Genomic DNA, 15,814 nt, shown 5'->3' with positions numbered 1-15,814 from the left:
TTGTTCTTTCCAGTGACTGTTTTAGCGATCCAGGGTCCCCCTTGAGATTCCACAAGACCCATCTTGTCAACTCCTACCATGAGGCCAGCAGGGAATCGGGCAGGGATTACACTGAGTCTGTCCGGCACTGGGACTACTGCTGTACTAACAACTCGCAGTCTTCAAACTCATGAATGTGCAATGGTTTGCATTTGTAGCAGTGCCTCCTTAGTCACACTCCAAGACTGCCAGTGGACACCTGAAACCACAAACAGCACCAAGCCCTATACATGCTGAATGTATGTACTGTTGTTTTTTCCTATGCACACCTATGACAAAGTTTAATTTACAAATTAGGTACTACAAATTATTAACAGTACATAAAAGAACAACTGTAACAAAATACTGTAATTAAGAGTAAAGAATTATTTCTAGAACTTCCCATTAATACATTCAGATTGCAGATAACTAAAACCACAGGAAGCAAAATCACAGATAAGGGGTACTATGGTATTTAAAAATGTAACTGCAGGCAAGAATATTTGGCCTGTGGTTAACACACCACTTGGGATGCTTGCATCCCATATCAGAGTGCCAGGGTTCAAATCCTGACTAATTCTAGCTCCCTGTGAAGGCCCACCCTGGCAGGCAAAAGGTGGCTCAAGTACGTGGGTCTCTGCCACCCACATGGGAGACCTACACTGAGATTCCAACACCTAGCTTCAGCCTGGCTCAGCCCCAACTGCTGGGGAATGAACCATCAGATAAGAGCTCTCTCTCTGCCTCAGGGAAAAAAAAAACAACTCTTGCCCAATTTTCAAAGAAAAGGAGAGGAAGAATAAGAAAATGACCACTACTACCTGTACATATACATTCGAAGTCCAAAAATTTAAATTACTCTATTTAACCACAGATAATCCCTTACATATTACCCGAGTAATCGTCTTAGTTTCACATTGGCTAGCTAAAACCAAGTGACCCTAATCCTAACGGGAAATGAATATGTGATTCATTTAATTTCCAAAATCAATTCTAAATCTTCTTTCGGAATCCTACTAAACTGGGTAAGGCACTAAATCAGAAAAGTGAAAATTTTTTCAAAGAAATTAATATTCTGGGCACCGGGTTCTAGTCCCGGATGCTCCTCTTCCAGGCCAGCTCTCTGCTGTGGCCTGGGAGAGCAGTGGAGGATGGCCCAAGTGCTTGGGCCCTGCACCCGCATGAGAGTCCAGGAAGAAGCTCCTGGCTCCTGGCTTCGGATCGGCATAGCCCCGGCTGTTGCGGCCATTTGGAGAGTGAACCAACAGAAAGAAGACCTTTCTGTTCCTCTCTCTGTCTATAAAACTCTACCTGTCAAATAAATTAAAAAAAAAAAATAGAAAAAGAAAAATATTCCTCTGACCTATCTTTTTACTTCAGTATAAAGCAGCCAACGCTCCTTTTCTATCCCTGTGAGTTCAGTTACTCTCAGAGTTCACCTGCAGAGCTGAAAAGGCGATTGTTCTTGCTCCACAGTCAGATCCAGAACTCCAGCTGTCTCCCTGCAGTTGTCCCCGTGACAGCCCAGCTAACATTTCTAGACCTGATCAAGTATCCCATGTCCCTCACGGGCACGCCAGGCTTGGGAAATCATTCCAGACCAGTCACTGACCATTTGTTCCACTACCTGAAAAACTCATGCTGCCGCTCCTCCACACTACACTGCTTTTTTTAAAAGGCTTCTTTAAAAATTCGACTCTCCTATTATCAGCCTAGCCATCAACAACCCTGAGACTTCATACTTGAAACATTAGGTAACAAGAAACTTCCTTCCATCTCTCACACAGCAGTCGTGGGCTCTTCACCACATAGCTAATGATATTTGAGGAATAGTACACAAAACTCTTAAGATTCTTATCAAAAAGAAATGAACAGGAAAACTATCCTCACAAAGTATCTCACACTGGAATGTCTGACAACTCCCAATCTCTTACAGGAAGAACGTTAAGATGCCTAAGCCCCAGATATGTGCAGTCTAATGTCCAAAGATAACACACACACATAACAACAATTTCAAAACATGTGAAGCCTGAGTCACTGGCGAATTTTATCATATTCCAATATGGTAAAGTATTAACATACTTTGTGTGCTCAAAATTATTAAAATATAAAGATACCGAGGGCTCTCCAAATCATTCAATACATCAGAGAATATTCATTTGGGAACATTAGCTAATTCCTTAAACTCCCACTCCCAGTTTCAGGCCCTCCAGAGCTTATTCAACTACGTACTGCAGCAACTTTGCCCTTGAATTGAGCAAATGTGTACACTAAGGAGTCTGTGGGGAGGGAAGCTCACACATTACACAGGTTACAGTGAGTCTGTGAGCTAAGGAGATGGACAGAGATGCAGCATGAATGAAATAATTCAGAAAAAAGGAACTCAAGTGCCCCAAGGCCAATTAACTCTCTCAAAAAAGATTAGTAAGGAATAAGCTACTCTAAAACAGCTAGATTATTTTACACTGTGAGCTACAAATGATTCTACAATTTGTAGCTACAAAAAATGAACCGATTACCCCCAAAACGCAAATATCGTTAAGACATTCTGTCCTGAAATAAAGACTACAGAGTATGAAAACAACTTGTAACACAAACTACTTTCAGAGCTAGGAGACAGTCAGACCTGAGCAGTATAAAGACTAGTCGTGTTTCACATTTCATTTCACTAAAACTTCACAAACACATCAAACAGGGAAATGTTTGCTTTATTTTTAAGGAGAATAAGAGCAGTTTTTAAAAATATAGAAAAGCACCAGAACTATAAGTCTTACAGTACACATGTAAGTATTATTATGGGTCCAAAAAATTCCCATTGCTTTAACCTTGTTCCAACAGGGATTGTGAGAAATCCACTAGATTAGACTATGTTGCGCCTAAGTGCACCCACTAGCATGTGTCACCGCAGTAACAGCCCTATCGTGCAAACGTTTAAGTTGACTGCCACTCATTCCAGGGGGAAATACCATCATTCCAGGTCCTCGGGGCCAAAGTTCCCTGACGTGGGCCTGACTCCCGCAGTGCTGCACATGAATGAACCCATACTGCCTACCTCCCACTGCAAAGCTCAAAGACTGCTGAACTTGCGGCTCAACAAGACCCCGTACCGGCAAGTCCACACTGACGTCGGTGCCATCCAGAAGGGACACCCGGCACGTGATGACGGATTTGGCATCTCCAGCCGCAGGAATGTGCGTGGGGGCTCGCTGCGCCTCCCGGAGCCGCTCCTTCTCGGCATGCTTCCGCATGGACCGACGCCCGAGGGTTCTACGGAGGAATCGCAGCATTTCTGCCACTACAAAAGCAGAGAAAGAGAGAGGGTATCAGGGAGCAGAAGATGGCACCAGTCGGATAAATTGCGTTATCAGTGCAGTCCTGTGGACCTGGGCAGGTATGCGCTAAAAAAGGATTAATATTGGAAAAAAATAATTAAAACTGGCTTTATATTTATTTCAAAATATTTCAAAATACAATCTTATAGTCAGACAATTTTTATCTGTCAACTAAAAATAATTTTTAAAAACTGGCTACTTGAATTCAAAGTTGTTTAAAGACTGTTACATATAAGCCGAGTCATGGCCTGCAGCTTCCTCAACCTACTGGACAATTTTCTCAGAAGCTGATCTGGAGGAGAGGGGTGAACATGCATGAAGCTCATCATATCTTCGGGATCAATACATCGTAAGTACAAGCAAACATCAAAGCTGTCAGACACCAAGGTGCACTCTGGCGGTCGCAACAGTCCTGAAGTTCCATCCCTTCTGAGCATTTGTTAAAGAGAATCGCCTACTGCAACTAAAGTACAATGCCAAACCCTAAGTGTCATCAAACAGCCTATCATTTACAGTTCTTACATCACAAGTTAACAAATCTTTACAGTGTCCAACTATTTTAATGCTACTGCTTCCTTACCTCCATTAAGAACATTAAGGTTAATCAAAATGGTTAACACAGATAGTAGCAATTTAAAATTCAGCACTATATTTAGAAATGCCCAATGTAGTATCAGAAACACATATAATGGAAAGTACTCTAAATTACCTTCTAAATTCATGGGTTTAATTTGCACAACTAAGAGAGTTCAAGAATAAGTATAGGGGGCCAGCACAGTGGCACAGCAGGTTAATTCCCTGGCCTGAAGTGCCTGCATCCCCTCTGGGCGCTGGTTCGAGACCTGGCTGCTCCACTTCCAATCCAGCTCTCTGCTATGGCCTGGGAAGGCAGTGGAAGATGGCCTTGGACCCCTTTGCCTCCGTGGGAAACCTGGAAGAAGCTCCTGGCTTCAGACTGGCACAACTCCGGCTGTTGTGGCCAATTGGAGAATGAATCATCAGATGGAAGACCTCTCTCTCTCTCTGCCTCTCTCCTCTCTAACTCTTTCAAATAAATAAATAAATCTTTAAAAAAGGTATAAGTATAGTACATTAACTAATGTTAATTCCAGAGAAAAACAAGTGGTAGAAGAGGGAGAGAAATCACGGTAAAGTACATGACTTAGCTAGTAGTTTAAAGTCATAATACTATCAGCACTAAATACTGATCTAACCAGAACTATGAAGCAACTACAACTAAGAGTGTCTGACATGTGTAGGGGATCAGGAGTGTGGAGAGTTCATTCCACATCTTGCCCAGTACCAACCTGACAGGCTGACTCCCAAAATTAGAAATCATGAACGAGTACAAGGGGCGGGAATCTGGCATAGTGGTTAGAACACCACCGTAGAGTGCCTGGCTCAAGCCTCATCTGCTCCGCTTCAGACCCAGTCTCCTGCTAATGGGTCCCGTGGGGGGCAGCAGACGATGACTCAAGCAAGTTCTTAGATCCTTGCATCTACATGGGAAACCCAGATGGAGTTCAGGCTTCTGGCTGCAGCCAGGTTCAGCCCTGGTTGCTGCAGACACCTGAGTTATAAGCCAGCACATGAAGATCTCTTCTCTCCGTCTCCCTACCTTTCTTTTTTTTAATTAATTTATTTATTTGAAAGTCAGAGTCACACAGAGAGAGGGGAGGCAGAGAGAGGCAGAGAGAGGCAGAGAGAGAGAAAGAGAGAGCAAGCGAGCGAGCTTCCATCCAAGGGTTCACTCCCCAGATGGCTGCAACGGCCGGAGCTGCACTGATCCGAAGCCAGGATCCTGGAGCTTCTTCCAGGTCTCCCACGTGTGTGCAGGCACCCAAGGACTTGGGCCATCTTCTACTGCTTTCCCAGGCCATAGCAGAGAGCTGGATTGGAAGAGGAGCAGCCAGGACTAGAACCGGTGACCATATGGGATGCCGGAGCTTCAGGCCAGGGCATTAACCCCCTGTGCCACAGCGCTGCCCCGTCTTCCTACCTTTCAAATAAAAATGAATTAAAATCAGCGCATATGACTTAAAACGTGGAAGTGGTTCCCTGAGAGTAGAGCAATTCAGAAGAATGCCGCTTTTGAAAAGAAGCCTTAATTATGGCCCTGTCTAAATACTGACGGAGTTTGTGGACTCAAAAGGCTTCCATAGCCTTGGCAGCTCATGACAAGAGCCTCGGGTGATCACTGACGTCATAAATAAGAGTGTCAATTGTTAAATCAACAGGAGTCACTTGTTCCACATGTAGGACCTCTGTCCTTAATGAGTTGTACTATGAGAATTAATGGTAAAACTTGTCTTCAAACAGTACTTTATACTTTGTGTGTCTGTGTGGGCGCAAACTGTTGAAGTCTTTACTTAGTATAGAGTTGGTCTTCTGTATATAAAGATAATTAAAAGTGAATCTTAATGAAGAATGGTATGGGAGAGAGTAGGAGGTGGGACAGTTTGGGGGTGGGAGGGCAGGCATGGGGGGAAGAACTGCTGTATTTCAAAAGTTGTACCTATGAAATTTATATTTATTAAATAAAAGCTTTCTAAAAACAAAAAAAAGGAAAAGCAAAGAAGCCTTAGACCGGATGATTCCAGTATATACCTAGCATGCTAGATGCATGCTCCTATGTGATCCCAACAACTAAAATCCTAAATGGTTCTCCAGTTTACACAGCCTTCAGACACAACGGCTGGTCTCCAGGGTTTTCCAGGCACAGCTCCTCTGGCACCTACACCTGCAGCCCCGCTTTCAGCGGTCTAAGACTGCAGCTATTAGCCCAGATTTCTAAAACTCTTAGACCAGAGAATCTCTACTTACTCCTTTTAACTCAGCTCCTTCAACACCTCCCCTGGGAAACAGTCTCCGATTTCCAAGTTAGTCGCTCCCACCCAGGCACCTCCACCCAACCTTGACAGTATTTCATTGCTTCACTAATCAGATTTGAAATTACTCATTTACACATCTGCCTCATTTATTGTTAGCAAATTTGAGGACACAACCCCTCCTCTGAATAGCTAGCCACCCCACATAATTCATAATCCTAACAACAAACAGTAAGTAAATACTCTTATCTGTCTTAAGAAAAACTGCCCAGGCATAGTCTCATTCCCATGAGACGTAAACCGAGGCTCAGAGAAATTAAAGCATTGGCCAACTCTGTATTTTAGCAAATGGTGAAAACAGGGGGTCTCTTCTCTATATCATAGAAACATTCATGCAAAACTCACATTATGGAGGCAAGAAATTGTAAAAGATCATAGATTACAAGAAGCTGAATGAAAACACAAACACAAAAAACCTCTTTTTTAAAAATCTAATTTGTCTAATCCAACAAATTACAAAGAGGAAAAAGATGCAAAGGGAAGCAGATATTAAAAGTGACTGAGGGGCCAGAGCTGTGGCATAGCAGGTAAAGCTGCCGCCTGCAATACCAGCACCCCACAGGGCACTGGTTCATGTTCCAGCTGCTCCTCCTCTGATCCAGCTCTCTGCTGTGGCCTGGGAAAGCAGCAGAAGATGGCCCAAGTCCTTGGGCCCCTGCACCTTGTGGAATACCCAGAGGAAACTCCTGGCTCCTGGCTTTGGATTGCCTTGGCTCCTTCTGTTGTGGCCATTTAGTGGGTTAACCAGAGGATGAAAGACCTTTCTCTCTGTCTCTCCCTCTCTAGCTAACTATCTCCAAAAAAAGTGACTGAAGTGTGCCAGCATTGTGGTGCAGTGGGTTGAGCCATAGCTTGCAAACCCAGCATCCCATACTTGGAGTCGCAGCTGCTCTGCTTGATCCAGCTCCCTGCTAACGTGCCTGGGAGGATGGCCTAAGCACTCTGGGCCCCCTGCCACCCACGGGGGAGACCCAGATGGAGTTCCCGGCTCCCAGCTTCAGCCTAGTCCAGCCCCAGCTCTGGTGGGCATTTGGGAAGTGAACCAGCAGATGCAAGATCCATCTTTCTCTACCCCCGCCTCCCATCCGGCTCTTTTTCTCTATCACTCTGTCTCAAATAAGTAAAAACAAACTTTTTTTTTTTTTTTTTGACTGACAGAGTTAGACAGTAAGAGAGACAGAGAGAAAGGTCTTCCTTCAGTTGGTTCATCCCCCAAATGGCCACTACAGTCGGCACGCTGCGCCGATCCGAAGCCAGGAGCCAGGTGTCTTCTCCTGGTCTCCCACGCAAGTGTAGGGCCCAAGCACTTGGGCCATCCTCCACTGCCTTCCCAGGCCACAGCAGAGCCTGGAAGAGGAGCAACCGGGACAGAATCTGGTGCCCCATCTGGGACTAGAACCCAGGGTGCTGGTGCCGCAGGCAGAGGACCAGCCAAGTGAGCCACAGGGCTGGCCAAAACAAACTTTTTATAAAAGTGACTTAAAAAAAAGTGATTTAAGGGGCCGGTGCTGAGGCATGGTGGGTGAAGTCGCCCCTGCAGTGCCAGCATCCCAGGTGGGTACCAGTTCGGGTCTCCGCTGCTCCACTTCTGATCCAGTTCTCTGCTATGGCCTGGGAGAGCGGTGGAGGATGGCCAGGGTGTTTGGGCCCCTGTGCCTGCGTGGAAGACCCAGAGGAGGTTCCTGGCTCCTGGCTTTGGATCAGCTCAGCTCTGGCCGTTGCAGCCATCTGGGGAGTGAACCAGCGGACGGAAGACCTCTGTCTGTCTCTACCTCTCTCTGCCTCTCTGTAATTCTGCCTTTCAAATAAATAAATAAAATCTTTAAAAAAAAGTGACTTAAATACATATCAATCACAATATGTTGACCTATTTTGGACTCTGATTCAAATAAACCAATTTAAAAGTTGTGAGATGCTATCATTAGCGGAAGCTCAGTGAAATGTATAACTCCTACATTAGTCTAAAATTATTTCAATTTTTTTAAAAAATCAAAATCTGTTGTCATATACAGTTTATTAGAAGCCTTGCATAACTAGCTGACTCTTTAATCTAGAAGCATTTATAAACCTCATAAAAATAAAAGCTAAAATACTAAATGACATATTAAAAATATATTCAATAGCCATGAATTGAAGACTATCATCTTCATTTTAACAAGTATGCATGCGCCTGTGTAATTAAAAAACTGGAAAAGCCAAGAGAGTTGTCGTTTGAACTTTACCAAGGAAATAAATTATACACACACAGTTCAGCACTGACTGTATTATTGAAGATAACCAAGCAACTACTGCCACTTTTCCTTTAATTAAAAACAGGGGCACCACGGTTAATTTTTTTTTAAAGAATCCTTATCTTTCAGAAATACACACTGGAATATTTATAGACTAAAAGATGTGAGGTCTTGTATTTGCATCAAATTAACACAAGAAAGGGGGTTAAGTGGTGACAGAGACAAACTGGCTCCTCACAGGGCAGTAACTATGTCTGGGCGCTGGGTACCTGGAGCTTCATTATACTCCCTTAACCACTTTTGCATACATTGAATTTTTTTCATAAAATAAAGGCTTTTAAAGAAAAAGTGTTCAAATACACAATTCTGTGCTTCTTAGGTTAGGGAGCAAATATCATAAATCAATTTTTCTGACTTTCTCCTTAGATCTGAATTGAAAAAGAAATGAAAAATTACCAGAAGGAAACCGCATATTAGCATGAGAGGTTTTTAAACAATTTCCAAAAAAATTTTTTTGAAGGATTAATATGCAGTTTAATAAAACTACACATCTTTTTTTTTAAAAAAGACTTATTTTATTTACATGAAAGACACAGCTCCAGAGACAGAGAGATCTTCCATCCACTGGTTCATTCCCCAAGTGGCCGCAAAGGCCTGAGCTGAGCCAATCCGAAGCCAGGAGCCAGGAGCCTCTTCCGGGTCTCCCACGTGGGTGCAGGGGACCAAGGACTCCGGCCATCCTCTACTGCTTTCCAGGTGTAATAGCAGGTAGCTGGACTAGAAGTGAAGCACCCAGGACTCAAACCGGAACCCATCCGGGATGCCAGCGATGCAGACCAGGGCTATATATAACCTGTGCACCACAATGTTGGCCCCATTCAGAAAAGCAACAGAAAAATGGGCAAGATGAAAAAATAACTGTGAAATGAGAATAAAGATTCACAAAAAAAATTTGCTTAAAAATATGTTCAACTTCAACAGTAATCAAGAAAATTTTAACTAAAAAGTAGGATATTTGTGATGCAAGACTCAAGCTCAGGGCCACCGTTGTGGCATTGCCAGATAGGATAAGCTGCCACCTGCAACACCAGCATCCCTATGGGTGCTGGTTTGAGTCCTAGCTGCTCCGCTTCCTATCCAGCTCCCTACTATGCTCCTGAGAAAGCTGCGGAAGAGGCCCAAGTGCTTGCACCCCTGCACCCTTGTGGGAGACACAAAGGAAGCTTCTGGCTCCTGGTTTCGGCCTGACACAGCCCCAGTCATTTCAGCCATCTAGGGAATGACCCAGAAGAGGAGGATCCCTCTCCCTCTCTTTCTCCGTAACACTGCCTTTCAAATAAATGACTAAAATAGGGCCCAGCGTTGTGGTGTAGTAGGTTAAGGTGCCGCCTGCAATGCCCATATGGGTGCCTGTTAAGAGTCCCAGCTGCTTCATTTCAAATCTAGCACCTGCCTGCGTGGGAGACCCAGAGGAGGTTCCTGGCTCCTGGCTCCTGGCTCCTGGCTTTGGATCAGCTCAGCTCTGGCTGTTGCAACCATTTGGGGAGTGAAGCAGCAGATGGTAGACCTCTCTCTGTCTCTCCCTCTCTCTCTGCGACTCTTTCAATAAATAAATAGATCTTAAAAAATAAATAAGTAAATCTTTAAAAAGGACTCAAAGTAGTGTTAAAACAAATATTAAAAAACTATCTTTTTTTTTGGCCGGTGCCGCGGCTCACTAGGCTAATCCTCCGCCTTGCGGCGCCGGCACACCGGGTTCTAGTCCCGGTCGGGGCGCCGGATTCTGTCCCGGTTGCCCCTCTTCCAGGCCAACTCTCTGCTGTGGCCTGGGAGTGCAGTGGAGGATGACCCAGGTGCTTGGGCCCTGCACCCCATGGGAGACCAGGAAAAGCACCTGGCTCCTGGCTCCTGGCTCCTGCCATCGGATCAGCGCGGTGCGCCGGCCGCAGCACGCCGGCCGCGGCGGCCATTGGAGGGTGAACCAATGGCAAAGGAAGACCTTTCTCTCTGTCTCTCTCTCTCTCACTGTCCACTCTGCCTGTCAAAAATTAAAAATAAATAAATAAATAAAAACTATCTTTTTTTAAGATTTATTTTTATTTGAAAGTCAGAGTCACAGAGAGGTGCAGCGAGAGAGAGGTTTTCCATCTGCTGGTTCACTCCCCAGATGGCTGCAATGGCCAAAGCCAGGAGCCAGGAGCTTCTTCCTGGTCTCCCATGTAGCTGCAGGGGCCCAAGCACTTGGGCCATCTTCTACTGCTTTCCCAGGCCACAGCAGAGAGCTGGATGGGAAGTGGAGCAGCTGGGACTCAAACTGGCACCCATACAAGAGGCTGGCACTGCAGGTGGCAGCTTTACCTGCTATGCTACAGCGCCGGTACAGCGCCGGCCCCAAACCATCACTTTCACACAATGTCCTCTGAAAGGGGATTTGATGTTTTTATGAAAAACTAACATGTATCCCCTTTCACTCAGTAACGCTATTTCTGGTAGAAGAGCTGAGAGAAACAGTCACACATGTGCCCTAAGTTGTAGGAATAAGGATCCTTCCGGGTGTAAGTGACCTGGGGAATTTTTCAGTGTGTCCACCAACTTGCAAATATTTAAGCAAGTTCTGGTATATACAATGATATACAGCATAGTCATCTGCTGACAAAACAGGCATCTAAGTGAAAAATCAAATTGAGAAAAACAAATACAGCACTATCCCACCTGGAGTGGAACACACACTCCCCACCACCACCACCACACACACACACACACACACACACGCACGCACACACACACACACGCACTATAAGGTCTTGTAAACGGCTGAGGAAGGCTCTTTCTGGGAAGGGCCATGTGAGAGACCTTAATAAGAACACATGAATGTGCCATTAAGAGCTGAACTGTTTAAAAAGCCATTTCCTCAAGTTCCTCTTTCCCCATCCCACCAGCATGCCCTCAATTCCACTCTTCCTGCTGCAGCCGGCGGATTTCCCGCCACCACCAATCTGACGGCTGCTCCCAGCCTCTCCCGGCCCGGCCTCCTGACCCAGCTCCCGCAGGGCCCTCTCGCAGCCCGCCTCCCGCTCAGCAGAGTCTCAACTCTGGCCCTGCTTTTATTCGCTGCCCCATCGTTCTGGAAAAATCTTTCTCCACTGCACCTCTCCCCCTCCTCCTCTCCCGTCCCAGGGCTAACTTGAATGGCTTTTACTCAGAAAAGCATTCCTAGACTCCCGGGTCTAAAAAGGTGCCCCTTTCAACAGTTTGGCCTTTTCTTTATAACACCTCCAGAAACTGTAATTAAATCCCTAATTGCCTCTTTTTTTTTTTTTTTAAACCGGCTGCTCTGCCCACTTGACTGGTTCACTGCTATAACCCGACAGTTAGCATGGCAACCTGCAGATCAGGCACCAACAGGGTATCGCCAGGCACACCGAAGTGACCCAGCGGAACTTTTGGATGGCAGCATTATGTGGCTTCAAAAAAGAAAGTTTTAAATATATAATTTCTACCTTGTTTGATAACGACCTAACAACGGTTCCCTTTACAACCAGAGAAATGTCAATTTAAGTACCCGGCTTACTATCTAAAATTAACAGAAGTTGACTTTTTGTTGTTGTTAAAACACACACACACACACACATATCCAAAACCCGAAAGTTCATCACAAAATGTGTGCGCTCACAACCGCGGAGGCTGCCCCACGCACTTAACCGACAGAGGCGGGCAGCGGCCGTGGGAATCGGCTCACCGTGGGAAGCAGGGCCCGGCCACGGGCTAGGTGGGCTACGACCGGAGGTAAGGCAGGTGCGAGCGACGGCGAGACCCCGGTTTAAAACACACACTGCCAAACGGCTGAGATTAGCTGGGTCTCGTCTCTCGCAAGGGGAGCTCACGAGGCCCACGCAGTCCCGACGAAGACAGGGACAGGGACGATGAGGACGGGAGCAAGGTCTGCAGCCCGAGCTCAGGGCGGCCGCGAGCGCACCTGCCTCTCACCGCTTCCCGGCGGCGCCGAGCCTCACTCAGTCAGCAGCCAGCCAAGTCCGCCCGGGCGCTCGTTCCGAGGCCGTGACCCGAGCTCGCGGCGCCCTCCTCGCACCTGCGCCCCCTCCCCGGCCTCCCAGGCTGCACGGTCACGCGCCCCCACGCCCCTCCCCGCCACAGGTGATGCCCGGCGGGCGGGGCCGGCTCGAGTCCCGCAAACATTAACCCGGCGGCGCGCCGGGCCCTCGGCGGTATCGCCTGAAACTCGCCGCCCGGCCTCCCCGGGCGCCGCCGCCCCTCCCCTCCGGCCGGTGCAACGCCGCGCCGGCCCCGCGGGGCAGCACCGGGGCCCCCGCTCCCGGCGCGGTGGCCGCGGCTGAGGGCTGCGTCGCTCGGGCCGTCCGGCCCCGCGTTTACCTGAGCTGGGCGCGGTGGCGCGGTGGCGGCGGCGGAGGCGACCAGAGACGAGAGGACCCGAGCAAGGCTGAGGAGGGGGCGGCTCCTCCGGAGACGCCCGGAAATGGCGGCCTGCGGCGCGCGCCCACCCCGCTCTAATCCCCCGGCGGACCCCGGCTGCCCGCCGGCCCGCCCCTTAAAGCCCACTGCAAGCTCCGCCCCCGGAGGGCGGGGCGTGCGGCTCTTAAATGGGCAATGACACCGCCCCGGAAGTCGGCGCGCGGAGTGCGACCCGGGTTAAACCGGCGACGCCGGACTCGGCCGCGCCGAGCGCAGACGGCCGAGGAGGCGCTCTGCAAACCCTGCCAGGGCTCTCGGACCCGGGGCCTCGGGGCCGACGCACGCCCCGCGTAGATGGCCCCCAGAATGAGTCTTCTCAAGGGCGGAGCTGTGGAAATATGGGAGCTAGATGCTTTTGCGCGTAGGTGCAAGAAATCAATCCGAACCGCAGAGATTTACTGCCCCCGCGTCCCATGGCTGCTGAAGGAACTTCGGCTGTGTTTGCAGGCGGGAACGGGAACAAAGTGCCGAGTAGGGATCGGCGTCGGGAAGGAAAACAAAGCTGGGGAAAAGCCGGGAAGCGTGGCTCTGCAGACTCTTCGGCCTTCCTGTCCGCGGCGGACACCGCGTTCCAGACGTGCGAGGGGCCCGCGATAGGCGACCCGGACAGAAAGTCCCTCCTGGGACTCAGCCCCCGCGCGGGAGACGGGGACGGTGAGATAAGGCGGGCACGCGGGATGCTGCAGAGATAAGGCCAGGGGTGGCCGGTGCCGGGGACCGGTGACGTCCGGCAGGCAGGGGCGTGGGCCTCGGGGCTGAAATGCCCAGCGGCTGTTGCCAGAGCTCCCTCTGGGCCTCAGCCCTGCCCACTCCTCCACTACCCCCAAACTTAGAGGGGTACCGCAGCTCGGCTCACCGGGAGCTGGTGATACCCAGAAGGCAGGCCGACCACTCCTGCTGCCTCTCGCTGGTTTACCCGAGTTCCCGGCTCAGACCAGTTTCAAGGAGGATGTAAAAAACTCCATCTCGTTTTAAATGTCATTGATTTTTCTTTGCGAGAAAGAATGAAACACGCAGGCTCCCGGCTACTGGGTCACTCTCCCACGTGCGTACAATGGAAATAGCTGGGATCCTGGAACTCAATCCAGGTATCCCACAGGGACTCAGTTGCTTTAAGCGTCACCACTGCCTCCCAGGGTCTGCATTAGCAGGGAGCTGGAGTGGAAGCAACAATCAGGACTCAAACCCAAGCGCTCAGATACGGCGTGCAGGCACTGCAGCTGCTAGGCTCAATTCCCAGCACCTTTTTTCTTTTAATGTTATTGAGTTGGAGGCCGGCGCTGCGGCTCACTAGGCTAATCCTCCGCCTTGCGGCGCCGGCACACCGGGTTCTAGTCCCGGTCGGGGCGCCGGATTCTGTCCCGGTTGCCCCTCTTCCAGGCCAGCTCTCTGCTGTGGTCCGGCAGTGCAGTGGAGGATGGCCCAAGTGCTTGGGCCCTGCACCCACATGGGAGACCAGGAGAAGCACCTGGCTCCTGCCTTCGAATCAGCACGGTGCGCCGGCCGCAGCCCCCCAGCCGCGGCAGCCATTAGAGGGTGAACCAACGGCAAAGGAAGACCTTTCTCTCTGTCTCTCTCTCTGACTGTCCACTCTGCCTGTCAAAAAAAAAATGTTGTTGAGTTGGAGAAACTTTCCTTCTCCAATCAAAAAAAGTGGGGAGGGGGCGGTGTGGCATCGTGGTAGCAGGTAAAGCCACTGCCCGAGACGCTGGTATCCTGTGTGGATGCTCCCTGCTTATGCGCCTGGGAAGGCAGCAGAGGATGGTCCAAGTGCTTGGGCCCCTGCACCCACGAGGGAGACCTAGATGAAGCTCCCGGCTTCTGGTTTTGGCCTGGCGCAGCCTCTGCTGTTACAGCCATTTGGGGAGTGAAGCAGCAGGTGGAAGGCCTCTCTTCCTCCCTCCCTTTCCCTGTCACTCTGCCTTTCAAATAAATAAAAAATCTTTTTAAAAATGTATACTTCCTTGGCTTAGTGTTTCCACAAAGTGGTAAAAATATCACCATGCTCTAATTGTACAACATCTGCATCAAAGTCATGCTTGAAGGAACAGCGTGAGCCCCCAGGAGGGGAGGAATTGTGCTGCTCCTAGCTTCATCTTATCTCAATTAACAAGTGATGATGATGATGGGATGGGGAAGAAGCAGATGGGAATCGCGGTCAGCTAAGAATGGGCCATGAGTTGAGGCTGGGTGATGGGTGCACTCCTCTATTTTCTGTATAAGTTTAAAAATCTTACATAATAAAAAGTTTTTAAAATACCACTTGGGGGCCAGTGGTGTACCAGCATCCCATATGGGTTCAAGTCCCGGCTGCTCCACTTGTGATCCAGCTCTCTGCTGTGGCCTTGGAAAGCAGTAGATTACCCAAGTCCTTGAGCCCCCGCACCTGCGTGGGAGACCCAGAAAAAGCTCCAAGCTCCTGGCTTCGGATCGGTGCAGCTCCGGCCGTTGTGGCCGTCTGGGGAGTAAACCGGCGGATAGAAGATCTCTCTCTGCCTCTGCCTCTCTGTGGCTCTGCCTTTCAAATAAATAAATCTTAAATATAAATAAATAGATAAATAAATACAATACCACTTGGGCCTTGTCCCCCTTGGAAAGATTCTACCCAAGGGTCTGATCGCCCAGTCTGACAGCTGTAGTCCTGGGGGCCATGGCCCAGGCAGGTCAGCGCCCCGCCCTCAAGCGTTTGCAGAGCTGAGCTGTCATTCATCTCCCAGCTGTCCGGTCAGTACTCAGTCCCATCTCATTCTCCTAAACTGTTGGCTAACACACCAGTTTGGAGACAGGGTCCCCTTTGCCTTTCCTGCTCAATCCTTTCTTCTGCCTCCTGCCAAGGGTGTGGTTGAAGGAGGCT

At 48.9% G+C, this 15,814-nt stretch overlaps 1 protein-coding gene across 10 annotated transcripts in view; it reads right to left on the bottom strand.

The window, feature by feature from the left end:
• Positions 1-13,013, bottom strand: part of EPB41L5 (erythrocyte membrane protein band 4.1 like 5) — a 125,476-nt gene extending 112,463 nt beyond the window's left edge. For 7 of the 10 annotated variants that reach the window (XM_089329341.1, XM_089329344.1, XM_089329345.1 and 4 more), the window contains exons 1-2: positions 12,862-13,013; positions 3,126-3,313 (exon numbers count right to left, since the gene is read on the bottom strand). In XM_089329341.1, the coding sequence (XP_089185467.1) occupies positions 3,126-3,305 (180 nt within the window). In that variant the 5' untranslated portion in view covers positions 3,306-3,313; positions 12,862-13,013. Of the gene's footprint in view, positions 1-3,125; positions 3,314-12,208; positions 12,379-12,445; positions 12,585-12,861 lie in introns of those variants that run through there. The other 3 variants (XM_089329342.1, XM_089329343.1, XM_089329347.1) reach the window with 3 other exon arrangements.
• Between the last annotated feature and the right edge of the window lie 2,801 nt (positions 13,014-15,814).

This window comes from Oryctolagus cuniculus, chromosome 3, assembly GCF_051225735.1.
Source record: "Oryctolagus cuniculus isolate XC-2025 breed Fujian yellow rabbit chromosome 3, ASM5122573v1, whole genome shotgun sequence".
In the NCBI taxonomy this organism is placed as follows: domain Eukaryota; kingdom Metazoa; phylum Chordata; class Mammalia; order Lagomorpha; family Leporidae; genus Oryctolagus; species Oryctolagus cuniculus.
Note: the sequence above shows the minus strand (reverse complement) of the source record. Positions and strands in the feature narration are given on the sequence as shown.